Genomic DNA, 27,898 nt, shown 5'->3' with positions numbered 1-27,898 from the left:
AGGATCTTTGGTGCAAGATAACCCAGTGCACAATCAGAGGTCTTTTGGAGTTCATGCCATGATGGGTCAGAACTGTTTTTTAAATACACAATATTATGCTGGTGGATTTAATGTAATGATTGATGTATAAAATAAAAATATGGCTTGACACTGAACACAATGGACAGTTAGAATTGTTTTTATGAAAAATTCTGCAGCTGACTGTAAATTAAAGTGGTAACACAAGTATCAGTCCGATCACTAATCAAAGTTCTTAATGCAAATCTGAACCTTAGTTTGGAAGAAATGTGTGCAAGAAAACAAGAGCTTAGGCAATAAGAAAGTAGCTGAATTACACAGAATATTTGTGTGAATACTCCTGCCAATACAGAATTTAATTAAATAGAAAAATGAATAATATATTAAAAATACAGACAGAAATATAAGAATAAAAATATTTCACATCTTTTTTTTTTATAAATACTCATTTCTGAATCATAGAATTTCAAAATGGGAGTTAAATCTTGTCCAAAATGAATGTCTCCATCTAATGTTTCAACACCGGTACTACATGACACAGTGCTACACATTTACAAATGCACACACAATTAATTCACATCTCTTATAATATATCTTGTATTGAGCACAAGATTCGCCGTTTCTACAGCAACATTCAAGGCATTGAGCTTTGCAGTGAACGAGTCCAACAGTCCTGGTTCTACATCCGATGTGATAGGTGCTGGCAGGAAGGAGTGATGTGCAGTCTTTAGAGGAATATTAAGAAAGATCTTCTCCAGATCTGCCCTTTTCCTTACCAGACCACATCTGCAAGAGTGTAAAGTTGTGGTTTGTGAGCATGCATCCTCTTCTGTAACCCAGCAATGAGCATGAGTCAAGTCCATGAGGAAGTGCTGGTCATCGTGGTTTAAAAAAAGAGCCACAGACTGCAGAGAGCAGCAGAACGCCTCCGTAGCGAGCAGGAACTCGGCACGTGAGCATTTTAGAGCCGAGGCTGCTTCGCTGGGCTTCGTCTCACTCTGTGGAGAATATAACAAATCAAATACAGTACATACACATGTAAATGCATGACTGTTAGCTAAAGAAATGGGAAGAAATGCTATTTGCGGAACAGGACGTTTGTGTCAGAAGGAGTGCACATTACATATAGAGCTTTTTACTTTAAAAAAAAAAAATTTAAAAACAGGTGCTTACCATGTATTTTAAGTAAGCAGACAGCACGGTCTCTGTGCAGCCTCCCCCGATTAGTGCATAAGGCTCCTTTAGAGTCAATCGCAGCACATGCTCTGCTCTCTGACACGTCACCTTCAAAAAACAAACTTTTTCTGATAGAAACGGCATAGAAATGCATATACACAGTACAGACCAAAAGTTTGGACACACCTTCTCATTCAAAGAGTTTCTTTATTTTCATGACTATGAAAATTGTAGAGTCACACTGAAGGCATCAAGGGCTATTTGACCAAGAAGGAGAGTGATGGGGTGCTGCGCCAGATGACCTGGCCTCCACAGTCACCGGACCTGAACCCAATCGAGATGGTTTGGGGTGAGCTGGACCGCAGAGTGAAGGCAAAAGGGCTAACAAGTGCCAAGCATCTCTCGGGGAACTCCTTCAAGACTGTTGGAAGACCATTTCAGGTGACTACCTCTTGAAGCTCATCAAGAGAATGCCAAGAGTGTGCAAAGCAGTAATCAAAGCAAAAGGTGGCTACTTTGAAGAACCTAGAATATGACATTTTTCAGTTGTTTCACACTTTTTTATGTATATAATTCATATATAATTCCACGTGTTAATTCATAGTTTTGATGCCTTCAGTGTGAATCTACAATTTTCATAGTCATGAAATATATATATATATATATATATATATATATATATATATATATATATATATATATATATATATATATATATATATATATTTTATGTCCTCATTTCGGAGGAAAACAAAACAAAACTACAAAAGGAAACAGCAGCCACATGTGCAGCACCTATGAATGTAGTTATGTATATTTTAGCTGCATGATGGTTTTTTAGTAATGAAGTAAAGAAAAAAAAAAAAAAAGAAAAACACTACTCTTTTCCCCAGTTTCTCAACTATAGCCTGCTGGGTAACCCTCTACCACTACATGCCTTTTAAGCCATCTATTTCACAAAACCTGATTTTCCGTGGTCTGAGTGTGTCTGAAACAGTGCCTAAAATAAGGACCATTAAACTTATGGTGCATTTAGATATTCATATTCATATTCAAACCCATTTACTTTTATCTTAGTAACTTTTAAGCCATTTACATGAGGCATACACATGTCTATGCTTTTTTTGCAGATTCATTTTAAAAACATAAAAAAAAATAAAAGACTTTGCAAAATAACAAAAAATATTTCCAATAAACCTTAAGCTCCTCTAACATCGTTTCGTTCCTGTGACAGAGCACCATCGTGCTAACGGCTGCCTCTCCAGATGGAAGGAGCTGGAGAAGCTCTTTCGATCCAATGCGGTGCAGATGGAGTCCCCCGATCTGTCCATATGCTTTGGCTGGGACTGGAGAGCAGATAGATGCCATAATCAGAGCACCTGGAACACACAGAAAAGTCAAGGATTTGGTAGAAATTGGTTGGAGTTTCTTAGCAAAATGTTCCTGTGGTATTACAATGAGCTTTTTCGGGCAGCAAAAGAAAAATTTCATCACGAATGCCAAGTGTCCTAGTGAACACATTTCAGCACTTGTGTAAGAGCATTCTAAAAATGATTTAAAAAATACAACTAGAGCAAATGTCCTTCTCAGATTTGATATTAAAGCAAGACTCAAGTAGAAAGAACAATTTTGGTCAAATCAATCATTTCTCAGATGAATAAACTGCATCCATAACATGTTTTTGCAAATGCTTCAGAAATAGAAAAGCATTTAAAACAAAATAAACCCTTTATTTCACTATTTTACCGTATTATCCTCATGTACGGTTTGCACCTCGTGTGGGATTGTATACATGTATTGAAAAGCGAACTTCCTGATGTGTTGTTAATTCCTTAATAAACCATGCAGTACAACCCAAAAAGATTTTCCTCCTCACTTCTTTTTGATATACCCCCCAAAACAACAGAATAAAATCTGTTTCTATTTGACCAACATTCTCATGTAAGTGAAGGGACATCAAAGATTACATATTTAAAGGTTATTACATAAAAAAAAAAAAAAAATGTATATTTAATTAGGCAAACCCTTAGCTGTAAATAAATAAAATATTCGAACCTGCCTATTGTTTATGGCAAAATTTACACTATTCACCTGTTATATGTTAGGTAATAGGTCACTGTTTTTGTTCACTATTGGATTGGTGCTCAAATTATATTATATTATAATATAAATTTTTTTGTCAAAAACTGCAAAAGAGAAAAAAAAGAGACAAAAATGGCTTAGACCTGTCATTTGGGAAACTGGCTCCGTTAGGGCAAGTCCGAGGCGCTCGATGACCACCAGCCCACGTTCCTTCAAGTACTGCTGCAGCACTGGGTGAATCACCTTCTGACATGCAAACACTTCCACACCGTCCTGAACCACTCGCTCACCGAGCTTCAACAACTGCTCCACGATGACCGCCTCTGGATTTACTCCTGCCTGGATCTCGAAAACTGCTTCTCCAAATTCAGAGAGGTCACCTGACAGAGATGTGCCAAATAGCACAATCTTATAGGGACCTGGATTACGGTTCTTTAGATCCACCGACTGCAGAATGGGCACTTCCAATAATATTCCACGGAAAACAGCAGAACTGCTCACTGGCTGTCCTTCTATTGTCACAACCAGTGTTCTTCCAAAGACGTTTGATGATGCAGAAGGAACAGACTGAAGGAAGGCCTGCACGGTCAGAGAGGTGATATGTTGTGATTCATCAGGGTTGAGCATGCAGGCTGGTTTGCTAGCGACTACAGTATGAGATAAAGTGATGAATGATTGAATACTGCTGAAGTCCACCTGAACTTTACAGCCACAATCGTCCGCATTTAAATAACTATTGCATTGTTCTAACAAGTATTTATATACTCTGCATGCCACAGCCAACCCGAGTCCTAGCCTCTTGGCATTTTCAATGAGGCCAAGGCAAAAGATTCCTGTCAATGAAAAATAAAATGGGAGAAAAGGTTACGTATGACTTATTTTAATCCAGTTATATATACACAGTGCTGTTTTGCAGTGGAATGGCACTATTTTTAAAATGTACTGATGAAAACTTTTTTGTTGCAGAATAGGCCAACCTATAATTAAAGCAGTTTGGAGGCATGTACACCATGTTTCTGAGTCGGTGTATAAGCTCCTGGAATTAGATATCAAGAATGAGCTCCAAGATTTAGTGACTTAGAAAAGGGGTCCATAAATATCATAAATAGTAGCAGATTCCTGTAAAAGCAAACAGCCAAACACTTTTCTGTCTGTCTGTCTATCACATATACATGTATCCTCATTCCACCACCACGTCTCTTTGTTTTCCTTTCTCTTTCTCTCACTCACACACACACACACACACACACACACACACACACAAAAACTTTATTTTTATATATATATAAGTTTGTGTGTGTGTGTGTATGTGTATGAAAGAGAAAGGAAGACAATCCTTTGTCTTCCTTTCATACACATACACTTTCATATACACACGTGCACACACATAAAAACACACAAAACTAATATATATATATATATATATATATATATATATATATATATATTTTATGTGTGGGTGTATGTGTATATGAAAGAGAAAGGAAAACAAAGAGACGTGATGGTGGAATGAGGAAGTGCAGGAGAGCATAAGAGGAAAGAGGTTGGCAAACCAGAATTGGGATCAGCAGAGAGAGAATAAAAGTAGGCAGGAGTACAAGAAGATGCAACAGCAGGTGAAGAGCGTTGTGGTGAAAGCCAAGGAAAAGGCATATGAGGAGCTGTATGTGAAGTTGGACACTAAGGAAGACGAAAAGGATTTGTACAGATTGGCCAGGCAGAGGGACCGAGCTGGGAAGGATGTGCTACAAGTTAGAACAATAAAGGATGGAGATGGAAATGTGTTGACTAGTGACAAGATATTAACAAGATGCTGGAAGGTGAGAGGATGTCTAAAGAATGGAAACGGAGTGTGCTGGTACCGATTTTTAAGAATAAGGGAGATGTGCAGACCTGAGAACCGATCCTAGATGCAGTTCCACCTCCACCTTGAACCAGTCTGTTGTTCCTACTGCACACTTCACTGCTGTCACACTGTCCTCATACATGTCCTGCACCACCCTCACATACTTCTCCGACACACCTGACTTCCTCATACAATACCACAACTCTTCTCTCTGCATCCTGTCGTATGCTTTCTCTAATTTCAACAATGCAACTCGTTCTGTCCTTCTCTATACTTCTCATCAACATTTTTAAAGCAAAATAACGCATCTGTGGTGCTCTTCCTCAGCATGAAACCATACTGTTGCTCACAGATGGTCACCTCTTCTCTCAGCCTGGCTTCCACTACTCTTTCCCATAACTTCATGGTGTGACTGATCAACTTAATTCCCCTGTAGTTACTGCAGGTCTGCAACCCAGCCATTATGGATGCACAAGCGAGTGCACTGTTAGTGCCGGTCACAAGCCCGGATAAATGGGAAGGGTTGTGTTAGTAAGGGCATCCAGCGTAAACATGTGCCAAATTAAATATGCCGATCACAAAACTAAATTCCATACCAGGTCGGTCGAGGGCCGGGTTACCAACGACTGCCACAGGTATCGTTAGCCAACAGGGTACCAGTGGAAATTGGGTTACTGTTGGCCAAAGGAGGAGAAGGAGAGGAGGAAGGTGTCTACAGCGACAGCAGGGAAAGGAGAAGTGTAGGAGGGTGGATGTTAGAGTTGGTCATTTAAATGCTGGTACAATGTAGTATGTTAAATTTTGGACAAGGTAGTATGGAGACGAATAATCCGATGTGGCGCCCCCTAACGGGCGCATCCGAAAGAAGAAGATCCTCTCGTGTATCGCATTACAGTATAATCGGGATTATAAATCATTCTTCTTCTACTGTACATGTCCTGCAACTGAAAGACTAAAATTTTCCAAATTAATAGGAGTTTATTAACTGAGATTATTAAACCACTAAGGCAAGGGCAAATGTATTGCAATCTTTATGGATTTACATTTTACCAAACAACATTGGACCTGAGATATATATATATATATATATATATATATATATATATATATATATATATATATATATATATATATAGTTAGTATTAGATGTTTCTGTATTTGCAATGTCACTTCAACAAATAAAAGCACTATAACCCTGGAAATGAGTGATTACCTGTAAACAAACCACAGTCGCTGAATCTCGTGGTGTGATCCAAGATGGCTGCAGAGATCAGCTGCAGCAGTGGCTCTGAGAAAGACACAGCTTTGAGTAGTACTGCTGAGGTGGATGTGGTCTGAACGTGTCCCCCGACATTGTTATGGATTTGTTTTAATCTGCCACATGGGCCATAGCTAGACTGCAGTGTGTGCCGCATTACTGCCAGTTTGGAGCACAGATCATCTTTACTGAGAGGATCATCCGTGCACACAGACGGGTTCTTCCTACAAACACGAGACATCGCTTGACAGGAAAGAGTGCAGTCTTGCACTTACATATAAACGACCTTATCATTTATAAAAGATCATTTCTAATTTATAAGATACTTTATCGAGACAGACACGGAGCTATGAAAAATAAACAGTAGTGGTATTTCTTCTTCTTTAGTTTAGTAGTAACTTTTTTGTACACGATCGCCCCTATTGGTCTGGAGGATGGACAAGTTCTGCTCTTAGTAATGTGATTGTAAAGTCCAGACCGGCTGGATTCTGTATTTCTGCTGATCTTCTTGAATGTTTCTAGCGTTTACTCAGAATAGTGCAATAAAAAAAAAATCTAGTGAGCAGTAGTTCTGTGGACATTAACATCGTGTTGATGGGAGAGATCTATTGAGAATGCCCAGACTGGTTTAACCTGACATACTAGAGTATCTGTAGAGAGATAATCACTCTGTACAGTAGTGGTGAGCAGAAAAGTATCCCAGAGTGCACATCATTTGAGACAGAATTTCTTGCCCACATGGTTGATAGGGTAAAAATTTAACAGCATCTTCGGCATGAGTCACTGGACCCAACCTGCATTGTGTCCACAGTTCAGACTGGTGGGGGTCGTGTAATGGTGTGGGGAATGTTTTCTTGGCACACACTACCAAGCAACAGCCTATTTGAGTATTGTCACTGATTGTGCATCACTTCACAGCTGCAATCTTCTACTGGTTGCTTTCAGGATAGTAATGCACGAGTTGACTGTTTCAGGAAAGTTAATATGATGCCAAGTTCATAGTACTTGTGGATCTGAATCCAGTAGAACACCTTTTGTACGTGGGCTGTGTTAAAATGAAAATGCACCAGAAAAGTCACGTCAACATATTCCACATTCTCGAAGGACCTGAGATGTATTTAACACCTTATGGAATACTTGCCATCAAGAATTGAGGCTGTTTTAGAGTTAAGAAATGTATTAGTAGTGTTCCTAATAAAGCCTAATAGGAAAGGCTATTATCCAGATTGACAAAGCTTTATTAAAAAAGCCTTAGTCTGAAGATACCAACGATTTAAGAAATTGCTTAGTTACATTAGACATTTTCTGCAATCAGCAGGACAGGAAAATAGAAATGTAATATTATGGACTGCCTCGTCCACTAGATGTCACTGCTGATACAATGTAGTCCAACATCCCTATTTTTAAGGGGTGGTGAAGCTTTACATAATCATCTGACCACTTAATTCTTATTCAAACACACTCAAATAAGTGTATTTCCTTCTTATTTATTCTTCAGGACCGGACCCATGGTCAAAACTAATGTGTTGCCATTTTAACGAGGCCCATGAAATGACCTACATTTATTTGTTGAACAATAAACAAAAATATCCAACATCTGATTTTTTTCATATAAATGTTTTCTATTCTGGTCTTTAAATACAGGTATAATTCTGTAAATTTTCCCAGCAGCACTTTGCACATATCTTAAATGAGCAAATAAATAAAAATCGAGTCACTTCCCTAATCTGTCTTTTTCCTTTTCTTTATTTTAATTCAATATTAAAGTGTAATTAAATTTCCCTATAAGGTGTAACCAGGCCTGACACAGATTCGAACAGAACATTATTCCATGTCAACACAGGGATCAGTACACAGTGTGCATGCAGATTTGCTTTCATTTGCTAGTATAGAAGGAAAAAACTTTATTATGCATAAAGCTGTTAATAACCTGTAACATAATAAACTCCACCCAGATCACTTGCTTATTCCTATCAGTGCACTAAGAGTTATATTTATGACAATGCAGTGCTTTTAATATTTCATTAAGTCTGAATTAACCGCTAGTCAATATTTATCACCTTATAAGTCTAAGCCATACTGACATACTGACAGTCTTAGCAGAATCCTGAAATGTGCAAAGGAGCCCCTAAACAAATGACAGTGCTTCATGTTCCGTCAATATTCTGCTCTCTGAGGTCATTATATTTCTTAACCATCTTACCGAGTGTGCCAATAGTTACTGTATACTGCATTATGTAATGCTGCTTTTGATTTTTCTACCCCAGTCTGAACAGTTACAGAATGCATTAGTGTGCAGCGTTCCATTACCAACTGATACTGAGGAACTGGATAAACTTGTCCTCCTGTTCTACATATCATAACTCATTTAAACATTAAAATTAATAATAATAATAAAAAAAAAACAAAAAAAAAAAACATCCATGACAACAAAATCCAAGAAGCATTTTAATACAAAACAGTCAAAAGAACAACACACAAGAAAACCCAATTAGTTCATCTAGTTTGCAGTTTTAAAGTAACTTCTCTGTTCTGTTGACATTAATTCCCCTTGTATCTGGTGAAAAAAAGGAAAACCCATATCTAAAACATCAGGAATTTCCAAATCAACGTCTTCCCTATAAAGAAAAGAAAAACTAGCATTACAATATACATTGTACTAAAGTTCTGAATGAGTTTAATAGAAGTCCCAGACTTGTTCGAAATAAGTTCAGTGTTGTTGAGAAACAAAGAATATTAAGGCATTATGTTACAGATAGGTTTTTATTGAATAAGTCATCAGCACTGGCGACTCTACAGCATCTGAGAACTGTGCAGGTCCCTGGATTAAAACAATTCCAGATGCTCAAAGTGATTTTTGAGAAAAATGTCCCAAAGATAAACAAATGAATAGATCGGAGCAGCCTTTTGAGATGTAGGAAAGCCCCTCTACAAAGGGGGGGAGGGAGGATTAAAGCGTTATCACGCAATATCTGGCATGATTTAAGGTGCTGTCTTTTCAAGGTGTTACACAGTTCTCACACGATCCCATTTGGTTCTATAAAAGTGCATCTGCTTTGCAGACTTTGCAAAGCTTCATGAACAAGTAAAGGCACATTTCTGTTTCAGCTCTCTGTCCAAAACGAACTTCAGCATAAATGACTTTTATGATCAGTTCTCACTAATCTGGGAAATCTGAAGGCATTGAGATGTATTAGCAGTCATTTTGAACTGTGGAGTGCCATAGACAGAGACAGTAATCTTATTTTGGCACAGTATCTAGACTTGCATCAGTGCACAGAGCAGTTGCTGCTAATATTTCACGTATTTCCTCAAACCGGAGTTCCTGAGGCTAAGAGGCTGCAAATGTTTCCAGTGAAGCCTGGTTTGCATCTGACTTTTCAAAATGGAAAAGCTTTTAAATACTAAATCACTGCAATATCTGATTTAAACTGAACTGATTGTGAGCTTTAATAGGTATAGAGTACCAATAGAGTACCAAGTACCAGTTAAAGTCAATAAGTGAGAAGACACTCTGGATTTTGATTACGTTCTGTCAAACTAATTTAACAGTGATAATAGCAGCACAAATCTGGTCGCTTACTTTACAGGTTTAGATGAAAGGCCTCTGGTGGAAAGAACATTAAAACGTTACCCACTTGTTAGCTTTACTGTACACCTAAATGTCACACACACACACACACACACACACACACACACACACACACACACACAAAATGGAATTAGACCATTTCTCATTTATCCAATAGCGAGTCTTCGCCTGCTCAACCCGACATCGTATTATTAGGATTCTCTTTGTTAATTACAGAAACAGTCGTTTTGAATGATAATATTAAATTCTGTACAATCACTCGTTTTGTGCAGCATTGAGTAGGTTTATAGAAAAATAAACTAATTCTGTGAATAGTATATCATCACGAAGAAAAGATTTCTCACAGGGATTCTGTCCTTTTCCCTTTATTCTGGTGCAGCTTTTTTTTAGCAAATTAACTACATTGGCTTGTGAACTGGCAGCCTTTAGACTCAGCTCAGACTGTATCCGTGATCACTCATGGATCATTTATAATTACTAAATAAAAAGCCAAAAAAAACCCAAACAACAAAAAATAATTCACTTGTGAAGATGAATTGCGAGTATCTTCATCAACCACTGCAAGAGTAGCACAAGTAATGCACTCTAAGTGAAGATTAGTATATTTGAGTACTATGCATTATTTCATTCTTACATACCAAGAAACGACTTCTCTACCCTTAATAACAGGTACCAATCCTGTCAGAATAGGACATCATGAGATGCTTCCTGTCAGTCTTTATCTGACTGCATGCTCAAAATCACCTAGAGTTTGTGGTATTCAGTGACTTTTCAGGCCTGTCATGGTGTCGCCATGCTTCATCACGCTCGTCAAACATGTCTCACACAAAGTTGGCTCTATGTAGGCTACAGTCGTCATCATGTCGTGACGTGGGAGTGTCAGTGTTGTGTTTTGCTTGGGCAGGTATGCAATACTGACATTGTACAATTAAGCTTTGTTATTTGGGAATGTGAGTAAGTTTTGGTTTGGAGAGCTCATGATCCCGCTGCCATTGTATTCCAAGTAACCAGTGTATTTGTGTGGACAGTCAGTCCGGATAAGTCGCTCTGGATAAGAACATCTGCCAAATGCCAAGAAATGTCAATTTAAAAAGACAGATATTGGTCATTCTGGTTTAAAACAGAACTGTGGGAAATGTTTTAGAATATTTAACTATCTAGAATCCCATGTAACGTTCCAGCTCTGTAATAAGTCCAGTAGTTTGAAAATAATCAACACAAACTTGCGTGACAGCTAAACAGAAGACACAGAGGGAAAAATTATTGCTAGTGTATAGTTTTCACCATTATTCCCAGTTCAACCATTTCACCTCTGCTGGTAATTAAAATGAAGCAGCCGAGTGAAGAAGGCTCTTCATGGGCAAAGTGTTGATATCAAGATGATCAAAAAGAGGAGATAGAGTTCGTAATCCCCTGACCAAAGATGCTGTTTCAGGATCGGAAAACGTGCACAGCCGGACTACATACTGTCTGCAGATGGGGCATTCGCTCATGCGCTTGCCGCACTTCGTGCACGTGACCATGTGTCCACATTCCAGGAGCACACAGTCGATCGGCGAGTCCATGCAGATCTTACACAAGTTTTCTTCCATGGTGGTCGCTTCTGTAGAATCTGTATGGAACACAAGACTTCAATTCTTTCAATCTCTCATTTGTCAGTATGCATGTTGCTCACCATGCTTCCTTTCTACAGTTTTAACAGTATGATCTATGTCCATGTTCACATATATAACTTATTTTATAATCAAACATATGGACCCTCAAACCTTGCTGTAAATGTTCACCCTTTAACACCATCACAGGAATGCGTAGATAACTCACCCAGGTTCTGCAGATCCTTCTGGTCATGATAGAGTCGTGTGACTCGCTCCATCAGTTCCCATTTTTCACAACAGCCCTTGTAGTTGACGAAGTTCCTGGCCAAGATTTCCTTTAACTGACGCACACTGAGAGCCTCGATATCTTCCACTGAGGAAATGTCTGAGAGAGAAGCCCGCCGACCCGAGGGCAACGGCTCATCCGAGTCTGATGACTGAGAGTGAGAAAGGAACATACCAAGAAATGCATGAAAAAATGGCAATAAGTGGAAAATAATCATAATAAGTGAGGTAGTTTATAGGAGGGAAAAGACAATTGATCTTGAATTTTGTAACCTATTTAAGGACAATGTTAGGACTATTTCAATCTAGTAAACCACTTCCTGTAACTCATACCACAACACAATTTGCAAAAGGCTGCATGAGCTTAGTGAAATCAAGGGCGCAGTCTCTCCTATAGGTCATATTATTGCTTACATTCCCACTATCTATTGTTTGCATGGGAATAAATAGAATAATAATAATAAAACATTTTTAGATTTCTTTTTCTGGTCCTGCTAAATAAAGTAGGTGCAACAGTAGAAGGCAGAGCCCGGCTTGTTGTTCACTATCCTCAAAGCATTTTTTTATTTTTTTTAATATGACAGATTCTGAATTTGGCATGGAGTACGTTTTTAGGTCTTAGCAAGTCTATATGGCTACAAATGTGTCTAAAAAAAAATCCTGTAGATCCACATTAATTCACAAAAGTGCTCGCTAGAAAAATGCCACATGGCCGGGGTAAAGAAGGGGAATTTGTGTGTGGTGATTCCAAGATATGATTTTTTTAATCACCAGAACATGAATCTATAATGAGAAATATTCACTTTGTAAAAATTCATGCCCAAAAAATGTGACTTGTCACAGCTCAATCAGTTATGCAGTGACTGCTGACGGATGGGAAATCCCACGCAACCACGATGCAACCACTTAAAGCAATTCAATGCAAAAGACAGAAAGCAAAAGAAGAAAAGCCAGAAAATCCAGCCATGTGCTATCATGCATACCAGGACACACACAACACTCTTTACTGAGTAAATAGCAGGGCTGGTTTCAAGCATGCTATGGCTAAACTGCATTTCTGATCTGGGCAATGACAAAGACCTTGAGATATTTAATGGATCTCGGATTAAACTCTATTGAGCCTATGATTTACTAAAACAACGAACAAAGCAAAAATAGAAAAAAAATTAAAACAATGACTTTCCTCTGACCACCAGTAATAGGAGAAATTCAGTAATAGCATTTCCAAAGTTATAAATGTCCATTATTGTGAACTCGTGACTACTACCAAAACCTTGAAAGCTCTGACTTAATGTCTACAAGCTTCTACAGATGTTAAGAAGGTATAACTTAATATGTATCTGTCAAACATTCCCTACCTCTTTCTAGTACTGAATGCAAACTAAATAGTTTTGTTTAGTGTTCCATCTACTAGTTAAAGACCAGACCCTTTAGGAAATTCTGGGGAATTTTTTTATAGGAAACTGCTTTAAACATCATTAATCTCATAATTGTCTAATTTTGACACGACTCACTTATGTTCGCAACCCTGTTTTTTTTTTCTTTTATTTAAAGAAGAAAAAACAAAAGGTGAATTATAATTAGCTGGAGCTTTTCAACAACTTTAAAGAGCATTGCTAAACTGCATGTTTATACTTAAATAAACTTAAAAACTTACTTCTTTAAACTTCTATACTACTAGTTAATAAGTAAAAAGATTCCAGACTAGAACACATTTGGATCTTTTTGACATCAAGAATAAATATCATGCTGAGTGAATAAATGCTATAAAATAATGATAAAAGAAAACAAGCAGAGCATGGTCTAAGTCTATTAGCTAGGAACTAAATGAAGGAGAGGACATTTTAAAATAACCCAATTTTGTCCTCCAAGTTGGTGCCCAAATGTTCATCTTTAAGCACAACAAAATTAACAAGCCATGCAAAGATAAATTAAGTTCAAACTTTTTTTCCCCCTCTTGTCCTCTTCTTCGTTTCACACTCCTAGCTATGTAGCAGCAGCAGCAGATATATAAAGCACTGATGTAAGGCTACCTGGCATTCCTGTGCCCCCTGAAGCTCTGTTTCCTCAACATCAACTGGCTCTTCTGCCACTGACCCAATCTACAGGTCAAAAAATCACAGCCATAATAAGCCACAGGAAACTGCTGCACGTCCTGACAGCTCCACTTCTTTCTATTTTAAATACATTGGTTTACAGTTTTGCCTAAGTTAGATTGCACCTGAAAGAGCTAGGTGGTTATAACTGGTATAGATAGGAGGAAGTCAATGCTGACAGACATGACTTTCTTCCATAAAAGCCACTTATGATACACCACATGTAAGCTAATTGGCACAAGTACGATGGGATGACTGATATACCGGATACTGTAGATTAATGATTGGGAGAATTTATTTTGTTGGCTGATGAGAGAAAAGGATTCATTTTATGTATCCAAATTTAAAATATGGTCCTGAATTCAGGATGAGTCATGAATATTTTCTTCCTCATTTTTATTGACCAAATTTGCCATCTAAATGTCTGTTAGTCAGCGGACAAAATCGGCCGATAACGTGCAGTGACGGTTTTAAAAAGCGCAGTATTTTAATAAATAAATGAGTTCAAAGAAAACAGGACTGTTTCAGATAGTTTCAATATTTCAAAAATCATTGCCTCAAGAACAGACCACATTAAAAGGACTATGTTTATGATGTCACTACCATAAAGTGACATTGTCACCAATTAGGCCTGAAGCAATTTGTTCCAGCAAGGCACATTAAAGTGATAAGGAGTGCGGTTACTGCAGTGTGTACTTTTCCTTTTTTTCCTTGTGAAAAGAAAATTATTATACATTAGCGATGACCATAAAAACTACATAACATAAGTCCTTTACATCATGAACCTGACAAGAAATGTATATAAAACAATTTTTAGAAAGATGACTTTCTAAACAAGTGAGTCAGTTTTGCTGTGGTGTGAGTATAGTGTGAGTATTTTTTGAGGTTTTAAAACTGTGTTATAGAAACTTATGTACATCTAAACAAAAAACTGAAACCAAGTCAGGACACAGTCTTATATTCAGGTGCAAACCAAAGCAAGAAGTTCATGTGCAGACTAAAGTAGGACCCCACCCTCAAAAAATGTCACATAATACACAATGTGCTTATACCATGGTCACTATGGAATAGCCCTGAGATATTTGCTTTTCTTTTCCAAACCATTAATTTCCCAAGAACAGACTTTACCCTTTATATTTTCCAGTTTCTTATTTTTAACACTGCTCCCAAATGTTTCAAAATAAACAGAACAAAAGTCCAGTGTCAAACATTTGTTTTTCTTTTGCAGGAGACCAAAACATACAATACAATGAAACCAATCACAGGAATTCATCTGTCTGATTCGACAAATGTGTTATGAAGGTCTATAAAAGTACATCTCATATATAATATTCGCAGATGTAGTTGAAATTACGTTTATAATAATGTGTTTGTTCATAAATGTCATTTCTCCTGTACTAGGAAATTTACACTGGGACTTTGTACTGCGTGTGGCAAATGTGCTCTACATGAACAGGCTTAAAAATGTGGGAAACTGCTAGAAAACCTATAAGACATTGTTTATGTAATGAATAATGAAAATAGTCAGCCTCTTGTAACAATTGGGATAAAGCTGCAGTATAACATTTTCTCAAGAGACAGAAAATGGAAGGGGTTTGCCATTTCATGTGAAACTGCATTTGTTGTGTCAATTTGAAGTTTTTCATTACCTCACACAAATCAAGTATTTTTTTATGTATACATTTGTTTTTAAATTATTATTTAAATAAATTACTGTGGTATTAGTGCAATAAAACACTTGGGGGATGTGCTGTTTTGGATAATACTTAAATTCAGGAGTTATTTTATTTATTTTCTTATTTTTATCCAAAAGTACATGCCATTGTATTACATTTTTTTAAACTACTATATCTCTTAACAGACTACTGTTAAATAACTATTTGACCTGCCAAACTTCAGATTGGAAACATTTGAAAAACCTTTTATAACTGCACAGAGTTCAGTGAGAAGCCCCTCCTCTTCTCCTTACCTGCTCGTCCACTGCACTCTGTGACTGGGAAGTCAGGTCTGTCATAACTCCACTCCCTGTAGAGGGTTGCTCGCTGATTGTGCTGGGTTCCGAAATCATTTCCTGCTCAGATAGGGATGTGTGTACATGTTCGTCGCTTGGTGTTGACACGTCAGAGGTAGGAGTATGCTGACCGAGGACCAATTCTACAAGCTCCTCTTTTTCTCTGCACATTTGCGTTGGGACTTCATGCAAATGAAGGTAGTCCCTCAAGTCTTTAACTTTTAGCTTCATCAGCTCCGCCCGCTCAAACATCGTACCATGGAAACGCTGACAAGTGTGGCAGAGTCGCGGACGAGGCTCTAACTGGGCTGAGCAGCGACTACAGTAATTCTTTTTGCAGTCTACACATACATGCTGTGATAAACAAAAACAACAAAAAAAGTGATCATCAGCTCTGAGTCATGGACAGGATGTGCCAGCACTGTTATATTTAGCCATCTCTCATAACTAATGGCAAATAAAAAGAAATCCTATTAAAACTCTTACATGTTAACTTTAAGAACACAGTGTATGGCATGTTTAGACTACATGCTATTTTTTGGCTGCAAGTCCAAAGTAGCTCAAACATACTGCGGTGCTCTGTCCATTTCTTGTGTTTAGTAAATAAATACACAGTAGCTTTACTGGGGCGCTATTTTGTGTATTTGTCCTACACCATTTCATTTCGTCTCTTTGCACCAGGTTGCACACAATGCTCTTTATGTGGCGAGGACACTTACTTTAGTCCTTAGTTCTGTGTTTTTCTGTTAAGTGGATTTGTTGTTTTATGTAGCACCAAGGTTCTGGAGAAATTCTGTTTTATTTCACCGTGTACAGCCTCAGCTTTATATGGTTGAAATGACAAATTGTCTTGACTTAAATCCTATTTAACAACCATATTATGAGTGGCTGATATTTACTACAATATTAAAAACAGGAAAATCCCAGATTCCTCCAACATGCTCTAAAAAGTCACATGATATCGGGTAAAGTTCAAGATTTCTTCATACTGGTCTATTTAAAGTGACACACATACTAGGCATACTATGCATAAGTTAAATGCCAATATTGCTTTTGATCTAATTTTTTTTTTTATACCTGAAGCATCTACTTAGCTCAGTTTGCAGTTGCTTTTCAGCTTGAAAAACCTTGTATTTAAAGGTCTTCATTTTATTTTTATTTTTTTTTAGCACATCCACTAATTAGTATAATTTAGCATATCAACTAATCACTAGGTACATCACTAAATACCAAAACCTAATATACCCAATTGGTGTTATACGATGCAGGAGATTTCTTAGCATGGCTGCTGTACTGGAAATTATTTCAAATCGCAAGACATTTCACAAACAATCATTGAAGTTGCTCAAGCAAATATCTTTTTTGCCCAGTAAGCCACCCTCATAGATTTTCCTGCGTACAACAGGAAATTGCATTTAATTAGGCTCATGCAGGCTACAAAGCATTTTATTAACACATCTTATTTAGAATTTCAGCTCTGAAATGTATTCAATCCCATAATAGATATTTTTCGGTCATTAAACAACTTCTCCATAATCTAAGAATGAGACATTTCCACATGCTTAACTAAAATCCGGTACGACATCCTCGTCTGTCTATTTCACAGTAGTTTAAAGAGACAGTAAATCCAGCACATACATTCAACATCTAAAACATTCATCTGCCTGAAATACAGTAATAAGCACAAATATAAAATGAGATTTAGATAATGAAACAAAAAAACAAATCCTTATTTAAATATTAGTAATAATCACTTATGCGTACCTCAGAGCTGAGTAAAATGCGAATGTTATTTACCTTTCTTTCAAGAGCATCAAAACGGCCCCCACATCCCTTACATATGTGCTCCGGAGCAGTGGGAGATGGGTAGCTGTTGTAGCCCGAGTTAGTATACGCCTGATGGCGTGAGCTAGATCTGCGACTACTGTTCTCCTCCACAGTGGATGAGTCCAGACAGAGCCAGTTACAACAACTGGCCCACATGCTCCAAACACTTCCTGAGGAATCAGAGACAAAATCATGAAACTATTTTAAAATCAATTTGCCATCATTTCAGTCCAATATATGATTAATATGCAAATATTACATATCACAAATTGGGGGGACAGGCTAGGTGCTTGGGCTACTTGTAGAGAATCAATTACAATAACTTGATGTTACTCATTTCCTGATGCGAATTAGGGCTTCAAATCTCCTTTTCTATCATTAGCAAAGTACTAAAAACATTAGAGCATGTTATCAGTATAATCATAAGTGTGCATCTGCATAAACAAATGCATGCATTATGAAACCACAAGTTTCATTTGCGGCCTACTGCCTGGTTTGGCATTTCCTTAATGGAGCACTGCCTAATCATACAGTTGGCCTACGCGTTTCAACCTTGAACAGCTCCTGTTAGCCGCTAGACATTATGGACTTATCTTGGTTATTTGAAAGACAGTAATTGAAAACCTCTCTGGAATTGGAGAAACAGCTGGAAGCAGAAATTGCTGTTTCAGAGACTAAAGTTTACTCCTCTTATCAGGAACACTAGGATTTAAGCACTTAGGAGTGAATTTAGTAGGTCAGAGTACCAGCAGGTGGCTTGGTGCTCGGTTGCTGAAGTAGGACTCCCATCATTTATTCAGAGTGTGTTCAGGCTGAGATACAAGAGCCTTGCCACACAGCTCCTACTAGGATGACACTCATTTTGAAAAACACAAAAGAAAGCACACAAGCCTAGCAGTTTCGAAACATATTTGTTTGCATTGCACCAACATTCTGATGCTGCACTTTGGAGCCTCCATCATTAAAAACCAGAGCCAAAGCTGATAGTGATGTAAAATCAGGTTCTAATCCTGATACCCTTGTCCTTGCCCATATAAATCTGTAAGTTTTCAGTAGTGTCTAAACCTAATATTACACATACTTGTTATTTATTTTGTTTATATAAATAACTTGACAAAGATAGGAACTCATTTCTATGCAAACAGCCACAATGCCATCATTATTTGGGTTCTTACTGTATTTATTGTGTGTATGTCCTCGCTTGGGAATAATTTGCAATGTGATTCCAAACAGCTCCTTTCCCTCCAGCTACAGAGAACATCATGACTTCATTTACAGTGTAAAAGTACAAACCCCCTTCTGTTAGTCCTGTGAGAAATATGCTATTGCTATTATATGCTATGCTATATGTATTAACTATATATTTAGCCCTTAATAAACATTCATTATTTGGCTCTTACTGTAAGATGCATGCATATGAGAATACATTTTTTTTAAACTACTTTTGTTTTATTTCCTTGGTATCTATTTTGTTTTTTTCTTCCTAGGATTAAGTCGAGAGGAAATCCATCTATTTCTGTGAAAAAAGTGAATGTATAATGTAAGCACAATCATTTCACTTACAAAAAACAGCTAAATATTTATAAAATAGCTATGTTTCTTTTCATTATATAACTAGTCCCCCCCCCAGAAAAGATATTCTTCGTTGTTTCCCTAAACAGTCCTTCTTGTATCTTGTTTTTGCTAAGATAGAACAAATAGACACTAAAGCTCTCATGTTTATTTTCATGAGAAAGTGGGATTTGGGGATGAAGCCAGCTGGGATCTATCTCTCTAGGTAAAAAGTCATGAGCAAATGCAAAAAGGCTCACAAACATCATGAGTGTGCACAATGCTACAAGCACAAAACAACAGATCACAGGTGATATAAATGGTGTATTTTAAACAACTGACACATTCCTTTGATTTAGAAAATCGTGTTGTATTAACTAGGCACAACCATAATCCAGAACTATTATTCTTATTATTGTCACAGGGGCGAGTATACAGAGTATTGTATATTACATTGGCTTTAAACACAGCTCATTCAACCAAAACCACAACCATATTTATATCATATTTGCTTCTTAATGTGGCCAAAATACAAAATGGGCCTTCGTGCTAATATTGTCATTAATGTACATGTTGCTGTCTCAAGCTATGACACATTTTCAGAAACTAATTAACCCATAATTAACTGATAAACATTCATTAAATTACATTTCCCCATGATATTTATGATATATAACTTTTCCCTGCCTGCAAAAAAAAAAAAAAAAAAAAAAAAAGGCCTGCACCAACAGGCCATGTGGAAAGCAAACCCATGAAAGAGAACGCTAGAACAAACGAAAGTATCCAATAACAAGGAAGCAAAGGCAGGACTACCAGCACTCTACTGTCCTCTATTAATAGTCTACACTGGAAACCCAAGTCAAACACAAAGACACAACTGCTTCCATGGCTACACAGACAGATTCGCATTGCCCTGGGGTAAGAGTTTCTAAATGAAGACAACACCATTGAAGATGAAGGTCTGGGAATGCCTTGTTATTGAACATTTTTAAAGTAGATCATCATGTATCACAGTTGAAGACATTTGAAAAATTCACAGCACGGCATCCGCAATTCATTTTTAACTGACCTTACCTCGATTAAACAGATACAAGTACACGAGGCATCATTTTAAAGACTTTTCCCAGCAGGCTGCTGTAGTACATTAACGTTAACTAGCCACCTTTGTTCTGGAACCTTATATACAGTGAGGAAAATAAGTATTTGAACACCCTGCTATTTTGCAAGTTCTCCCACTTAGAAATCATGGAGGGGTCTGAAATTGTCATCGTAGGTGCATGTCCACTGTGAGAGACATAATCTAAAAAAAAAGAAAAAATCCAGAAATCACAATGTATAATTTTTAAACTATTTATTTGTATGATACAGCTGCAAAGAAGTATTTGAACACCTGTCTATCAGCTAGAATTCTGACCCTCAAAGACCTGTTAGTCTGCCTTTAAAATGTCCACCTCCACTACATTTATTATCCTAAATTACATGCACCTGTTTGAGGTCGTTAGCTGCATAAAGACACCTGTCCACCCCATACAATCAGTAAGAATCCAACTACTAACATGCCCAAGACCAAAGAGCTGTCCAAAGACACTAGAGACAAAATTGTACACCTCCACAAGGCTGGAAAGGGCTACGGGGAAATTGCCAAGCAGCTTGGTGAAAAAAGGTCCACTGTTGGAGCAATCATTAGAAAATGGAAGAAGCTAAACATGACTGTCAATCTCCCTCGGACTGGGGCTCCATGCAAGATCTCACCTCGTGGGGTCTCAATGATCCTAAGGAAGGTGAGAAATCAGCCCAGAACTACACGGGAGGAGCTGGTCAATGACCTGAAAAGAGCTGGGACCACCGTTTCCAAGGTTACTGTTGGTAATACACTAAGACGTCATGGTTTGAAATCACGCATGGCACGGAAGGTTCCCCTGCTTAAACCAGCACATGTCCAGGCACGTCTTAAGTTTGCCAATGACCATTTGGATGATCCAGAGGAGTCATGGGAGAAAGTCATGTGGTCAGATGAGACCAAAATAGAACTTTTGGGTCATAATTCCACTAAACGTGTTTGGAGGAAGAAGAATGATGAGTACCATCCCAAGAACACCATCCCTACTGTGAAGCATGGGGTGGTAGCATCATCTTTGGGGTGTTTTTCTGCACATGGGACAGGCGACTGCACTGTATTAAGGAGAGGATGACCGGGGTCATGTATTGCGAGATTTTGGGGAACAACCTCCTTCCCTCAGTTAGAGCATTGAAGATGGGTCGAGGCTGGGTCTTCCAACATGACAATGACCCGAAGCACACAGCCAGGATAACCAAGGAGTGGCTCTGTAAGAAGCATATCAAGGTCCTGGCGTGGCCTAGCCAGTCTCCAGACCTAAACCCAATAGAGAATCTTTGGAGGGAGCTCAAACTCCGTGTTTCTCAGCGACAGGCCAGAAACCTGACTGATCTAGAGAAGATCTGTGTGGAGGAGTGGGCCAAAATCCCTCCTGCAGTGTGTGCAAACCTGGTGAAAAACTACAGGAAACATTTGACCTCTGTAATTGCAAACAACATTTTGCAGCTGTATCATTTGCAGCTGTATCATACAAATAAATAGTTAAAAAATCATATATTGTGATTTCTGGATTTTTTTGGATTATGTCTTTCACAGTGGACATGCACCTACGATGACAATTTCAGACCCCTCCATGATTTCTAAGTGGGAGAACTTGCAAAATAGCAGGGTGTTCAAATTATTATTTTCCTCACTGTAGATAGCTTTGTTCGGGAATCAGCGTTTATTAGTAATTAGTAATTTAGGGAATGTCTGCGTTTTGGTGTACACCTTAGTGTTTATTTGCACAGACTGAAAGTAACATTTGTTTTGCAGGAAGATATAAAGATTGTTGACATAAAAAATATGGTAACATCTCAGTGAATTCCAGACAAACAGAAAGGAACATGTCTTAGCAAAGCAAGTCTGTGCACATTTTCAAAAATGATCATATGAAATCACATGTGGCGGAAAAGTATTGTATATACAAATATAAGGCTTTTTAAAATCCAATGATTCATTAAAAATACACATTTTAATAGCGCCATCAACAGCCCATGCCAGCATTCTACTATTATAGTACATGTTCATATCACATTTATTGGTCATCATTTCACTATAAATAGTTAATTTTTCTGAATATTTAATAATTGATTTTGATGTTGTAGAGTAAAATATACTAAAATAGTTTATTATATGCTGACTGAAATAAATGGTTCAGTTCCCTCTATGTTTTAAGAAATCATAGAAAGAGTGACTGTTGTAATCTAAAAGAAATATAGTCGTGGAACTTAAAGTGACAAAAATACTCCATATTAACACCATGTTTTAATTGAGATTAATCAAAGGCATTGGTTGTATTTTTAAAAGCCTATGGGAATAAAAATCATCTTGATGCCATCTGCAACTTATATTCCTTTTATTCATTATTAGCCTTTATTAGGAAGCACAGCAGGCGTTGCAAAGTTCAACAAGTCAGCAGGGGCACTCCCTTAGTCCCTGCGCTCCAAATGACTTGCTACTGTCAGTGCTTCTGTACAGCCCCACACCACAGGCCCAAACACACAATAACACTGCTCTGGCAAGAGAGCTTGCAGAGAAACAGGATATAAAACACTACTGGCTGCTTACTATAATCGCAAAACATTATGCAGCTTTTGTCTGAAGAAACTACAGCACAGATTCATGCATTTTACATTACTAGGCTTTAGCACACCTGGGTTACAGGGCAGGGTGGCCAATATATATTTAGATTTAATGTGGTTGAACAACTTAATTGCTGGTGTCACAGCAGCCTCTTCATTTTCTGTCTTGAAGTTAAGAAGGCAGAAAGGGCAGCTTGACAATTTACTGAGAATCTAAAAAAACAGCCACCTTGAAGACTTTCTATGCCCTAAAACTTATTTATAGCTTTACCGCTAAATGTTACTAAGCCCAAATATGCTGAACATTTATGACCTCATTGAAAATTTGAAAACAACAACAATTACATCTCCGCTCTAAAACTCCCAATAAGCTATGACTGAAATCATAATTATTATTAATAATAATAATGATTAAAAATTAGCTGGTTAACAACTGTCTTATTTTCAGCCTCCTCTACAAAATACCATATTTATCTGCACTGTATCACGTTAGACACAAAATTAGATTTACGAATCTAAAAATTTGCTTAAAATGAATATACTGACAATCTGAAAATCTTTAGTTAACCAGTATGGTTCATATTAAATAGTGACAGTGAATAAATGACAAATCCATCTATACTAATATTCATTCATAAAAATCACATGCAAAGAACATTAACCGAGGGAAATGCCGTAATAACAGAAAAGGCCCCGCCTTTTAAAACTTCTTAAAACTGTTTGTGTGAATCATGGGATCAGTTCCCATTGTCCCCCATGTGGGACCAGTTTCTCATTTTGTAAACATCCCTGCATTCAATGAAGTCACAAAGTAACAGATACATTTGCTTTGTGCCAGCTATCATCATACTTGAGCAACAGAGTGACTTTCTGTTCTTTCACTAATCCCTTAATCAAAAACATTTCTAGTTTTTGCATCACTTCTAGGAATTGCACACTTCCTAATGCTAGTAAGCAAAATAAACAGCTGTACAACACCGATCGCACACATTTTGCTAGTGACAGCAAGATTTTCAATGAGTGTCTTTTGAAAGACTAGTGTTTTTTTATTATTATTTGTTGTATTATTGTTTGCAAACTTCTGATGAACCACTGATGATGGACGAGTGTCTGGCGTTTGGTGGGGTTGAGGGGCGGTGTACAGGCCTCTTAAGTTCTTCCACTTCAATCTTTACAAACCATGCATTTGCCTTCATGTAACAGGTTTGGGCTTTATAGCAATACTAATACTAGAGCATACAATGACATCCTAGATAAATGTTTACTTACATCTCCAAACAATAATCAGGAGAAGAACCACATGTTTGTGTGACAGTTTAATGTGTCCACAAACATTTCTGTTAAATTTTATATATAATATATATATTATATAATTGGTTTGGACTTCATAATAGTTAGCAACTAGATACATTAAAACACACCATTACGCACTACTAATATAAGAGAAAGTTAGTCTTATTTTATGTTACTGATTTCTTTATTTATTTAGTTAAAGCACAAGACAGCAATGTAGAATGCCTACATACATTTGCAAAGTAGACTACATTAAATATATCCTCTGAAATTATATTAGTTGCAGCCTAGAGACTTTTTCACCACTTAGTCAGACAAAAAAAAATGCCTGTTACTTCAGATCCTTTAATACATGCCCCTTCATATTTGTGAGGATTGTAGTTGGACGAATGACTGGAGCTGAGTCATGATTACTTGAATAGATTGCAGTCACTGGAAGGTGGTCTTTAAACATTCAACTATCAATGCAGTTTGAAATTAATCCTTGTTATTTGCTTGTCAGGTACGTTGACCTACATTGCTTAGCCACAACAGTGCAATTGCACCTGCAAACAAATGTGTTTTGATTTTTAGTCTATAGTCAGGAGATCTCAAGTTCAAATCCTAATGAAGTTACAGCTACCAAGTGCCAAGTGTCCAAGAGACTAGTTCATCACAGGTTAATGTATAAAGAAGATGGCCAATAGAGCTGTCCCCAAGTGTGTCCCGGTGCCCTGAGACACAGCATGAGCATCAGTTTGAACCGATGGAGGATATGCATGTTTTCACCCTCCCATGAGAGGTGGATGGAAGTAGTGGGTGGACGAGGAGAAAGTGTGGGGGATAAACACCTGAAGCAAAACCCTAAGTGCTTCATTCGGTCACATGACCAGGCAAGAACCCGACTGTCCACATACCTGAAATAGACAATTAACTTATACCTCCCTTTCCACCCAGTCTAATACAATTTGCACAAATCAAATTTTGTTAAATTATTATTTGGTAATAATGGAATTTGTGTATCACCTCAGCCATGCTCTGGAGTTCATCATGGAACTGAACAATCCATGACAAGAAAATACTAGCCATTAGTCATTGCTTCTGTAGTAATTATATATATATATATATATATATATATATATATATATATATATATATATATATATATATATATATATATATATATAAAATGACAATAGAATTCCCTGATAAAAGAACAACCTGTTTATTTAAATACACATGCATTTTAAGTCCAAGTGCAGCAGTTGAGTCAGTCAATTATGTTTGTTATGCAAAGCACAGTTTTGTACAAATTGTATGCATTTGTAAAATAATCTTTTGATTTGTGTGATGTCCTTTTCAAGCTGGGGCTACTTTTACATACGAGAGAATATGCAGTTTTATATTGATAATGTAGATCAGAACGTCACAGTTTCTGTCTGAACGTGTGTCAATGCCAAAAAAAACACAATTATTTCTGTTATTGCTCAAGTGTTGAGAAAATATAATAAGTTAAAATAAGTTACTGGTCTGTTTCAACCAAAAGTTTATTATTTTTAGATTATGGAATTCTGAATAGTATAAACATAACTCAACTATTAACAATGGCAGGTTTGAGTAAATCGGCTTCGTTTTGAATTTGGTCCAGACAAATATATGTCTGGGGTCACATTTGTGTTACTGTACTTACAGACTACAGGCGTAGTGAATAAAGATCTGATCTTTTAAATCTCAAAACTGTCCCGAGGGTTAAAAACTGAAATAAGTTGAAGGTTGATGAACTGTCCTTACCTTGGCGATGATCCACTGATGTTTGTTTAAAGTGTCAGCTTGAGAGAAGTGCAGCTCATATCACACATCTACAGAGAGGACAACACCGACATGTCCATCATCATAATCATCTTCACTGCAACATGCAGGGAATAACAAATCCCATGACACACACTTCCACTTTTCTATGAGGAAACCTGATCTCTTACACACACACACACTTACACATCAGCAAGCCAACGTGAGCATGTGAACAGGAAACTGAATCAGGCAATTTAGTGTCCGTTTCTTTCTGGTAAATTTTGAAAACCTGACAATGAATTGGCACAATTGACAAACCGAAATCCTAACAATAGGGTGGTGAGAGATGACTGGGTTGGGACTAGCAGCATTTCTACCATGCAGTGTAAAGGAAAATCTAATCAGTCGTCAGAGTCAGAAATGCTCATAACTAACTATACCTCAGTTTCCAGCTGACTCAATCCGTCCAGTAATCAAATTAAAACTTTATTATAACTCTTTAAACATGTCCTGGACTTAACTTCAAAATCGAAGTTTCAGTTTAAAATAAAATCCCAGGTGAAGCAGCTGGAAGCTCATCGTGTCTGATTTCTAACAACTCACTGTTTGTGAGGATCCTCCTGCTAGCAGTTACAGCGGCGGCTTCAAACTTAACCGACAGCTCGCCATACCTGGAAAAACCGAACACTCTCCACAACTTGTCGAAAATTCTGAAGTTTCCACAAGTCCACCAAATACTGGAATCCCACAATTGTGTTTCCAGTCTAACCAAATATAAAAAGTCACAAACCATAACCTGGCGCCAGAGAGTCCGTCCTCGGTGAAAACTCGCTCAATTCCACTTCAACGGCTCATTCGCTATTGTTGGTAGTTTTGTACTGCGTGCGCGTGACCTTTGGCGACGTCACAAGACCGGGCGCGCGCACGTCGGAGCCACAAAGGCGCGTCCTAAACTGCGTGGGGCTGTGTTCCAAATTCAAGCGCACACTACCAAAACCTGAGTTTCATTCTATTTAAGAAAATCTGGAATCTCTGAAACGTGATAACATTAAGATTAAACATATAAACAATTTTGTATTGCATTGCAAATAAACTGTTTAATAAACATTTGGGATTTTCAGCTGCCTTGCTGGTGTGTTGTTTTCTAGAACCAACCTTGCCCTTAAAGTCCTTACTCATGGTGAAATGAGAACCATATCACCTGCCAGCCTGTGTTCTGACCGACTGTAACTTGACCAACTGCACAAAAGTACACTGCCAGTCCCAAAAAATAAAAAGTAACACACTAATATTTTGTTGGATCGCCTTTAGCTTTGACTCATCAGACCATATGACCTTCTTTCATTGCTCCAGAGTCCAATCTTTTTTAAAATCAATTTGATTTTACCAAACATTTAAGTGATCACTGATTACGATCATTCAAGATTTTTATCCGACCACATTTCTCCCTCGAAGACATTGGTTCCCCAGTATCCTTCCAGTTTCAATACATTGGACTGTTCTTAGACAATTTGAGTAGTTTTAACAATCTGCTTAGATGTTTTCTTTGCTTGATGCATGCCAATAATTTGACCCTATTGAGATAGATTAACATCTTTTTCATTACCAAAGGATGTCTTCCAACATAGTTGTTTAAGAAATGAGAAGCTGCTCACTGCATCAGCTATGGTTAAATAACTTGTTCCCAGCTGAAACATCATCATCCATGCAGTTATTATCCAATGGGAGGCTCTTACCTATTTGCATACTTAAATCCAGGTGGTGACTTGTTTTTTTTGGGACAGGCAGTGTATTTATTTATTCTACAGTCATGTCCC

General features: G+C 37.5%; 2 protein-coding genes across 2 annotated transcripts; both read right to left on the bottom strand.

Annotated features, from left to right (window-relative positions):
• Positions 1–162: 162 nt before the first annotated feature.
• Positions 163–6,784, bottom strand: mkks (MKKS centrosomal shuttling protein). The gene is made up of 5 exons (XM_046862576.1): positions 6,336–6,784; positions 3,420–4,109; positions 2,392–2,573; positions 1,192–1,302; positions 163–1,016 (listed from the first exon to the last, which is right to left on the bottom strand). Exons 1-5 carry the CDS (start codon positions 6,619–6,621, stop codon positions 588–590), a joined length of 1,698 nt encoding a protein of 565 aa, XP_046718532.1. The 5' UTR covers positions 6,622–6,784; the 3' UTR covers positions 163–587.
• Positions 6,785–8,815: 2,031 nt separating this feature from the next.
• Positions 8,816–27,015, bottom strand: rffl (ring finger and FYVE-like domain containing E3 ubiquitin protein ligase). Its single transcript, XM_046862577.1, is given in 8 exon segments — positions 8,816–11,426; positions 11,429–11,584; positions 11,794–12,004; positions 13,886–13,954; positions 15,918–16,313; positions 17,757–17,956; positions 26,082–26,149; positions 26,872–27,015. Coding segments are annotated over 6 exon segments (1,041 nt in total). The 5' UTR covers positions 17,943–17,956; positions 26,082–26,149; positions 26,872–27,015; the 3' UTR covers positions 8,816–11,403.
• Between the last annotated feature and the right edge of the window lie 883 nt (positions 27,016–27,898).

The sequence above is a fragment of the Silurus meridionalis genome, chromosome 12 (genome assembly GCF_014805685.1).
Source record: "Silurus meridionalis isolate SWU-2019-XX chromosome 12, ASM1480568v1, whole genome shotgun sequence".
Lineage (NCBI taxonomy): Eukaryota > Metazoa > Chordata > Actinopteri > Siluriformes > Siluridae > Silurus > Silurus meridionalis.
Note: the sequence above shows the minus strand (reverse complement) of the source record. Positions and strands in the feature narration are given on the sequence as shown.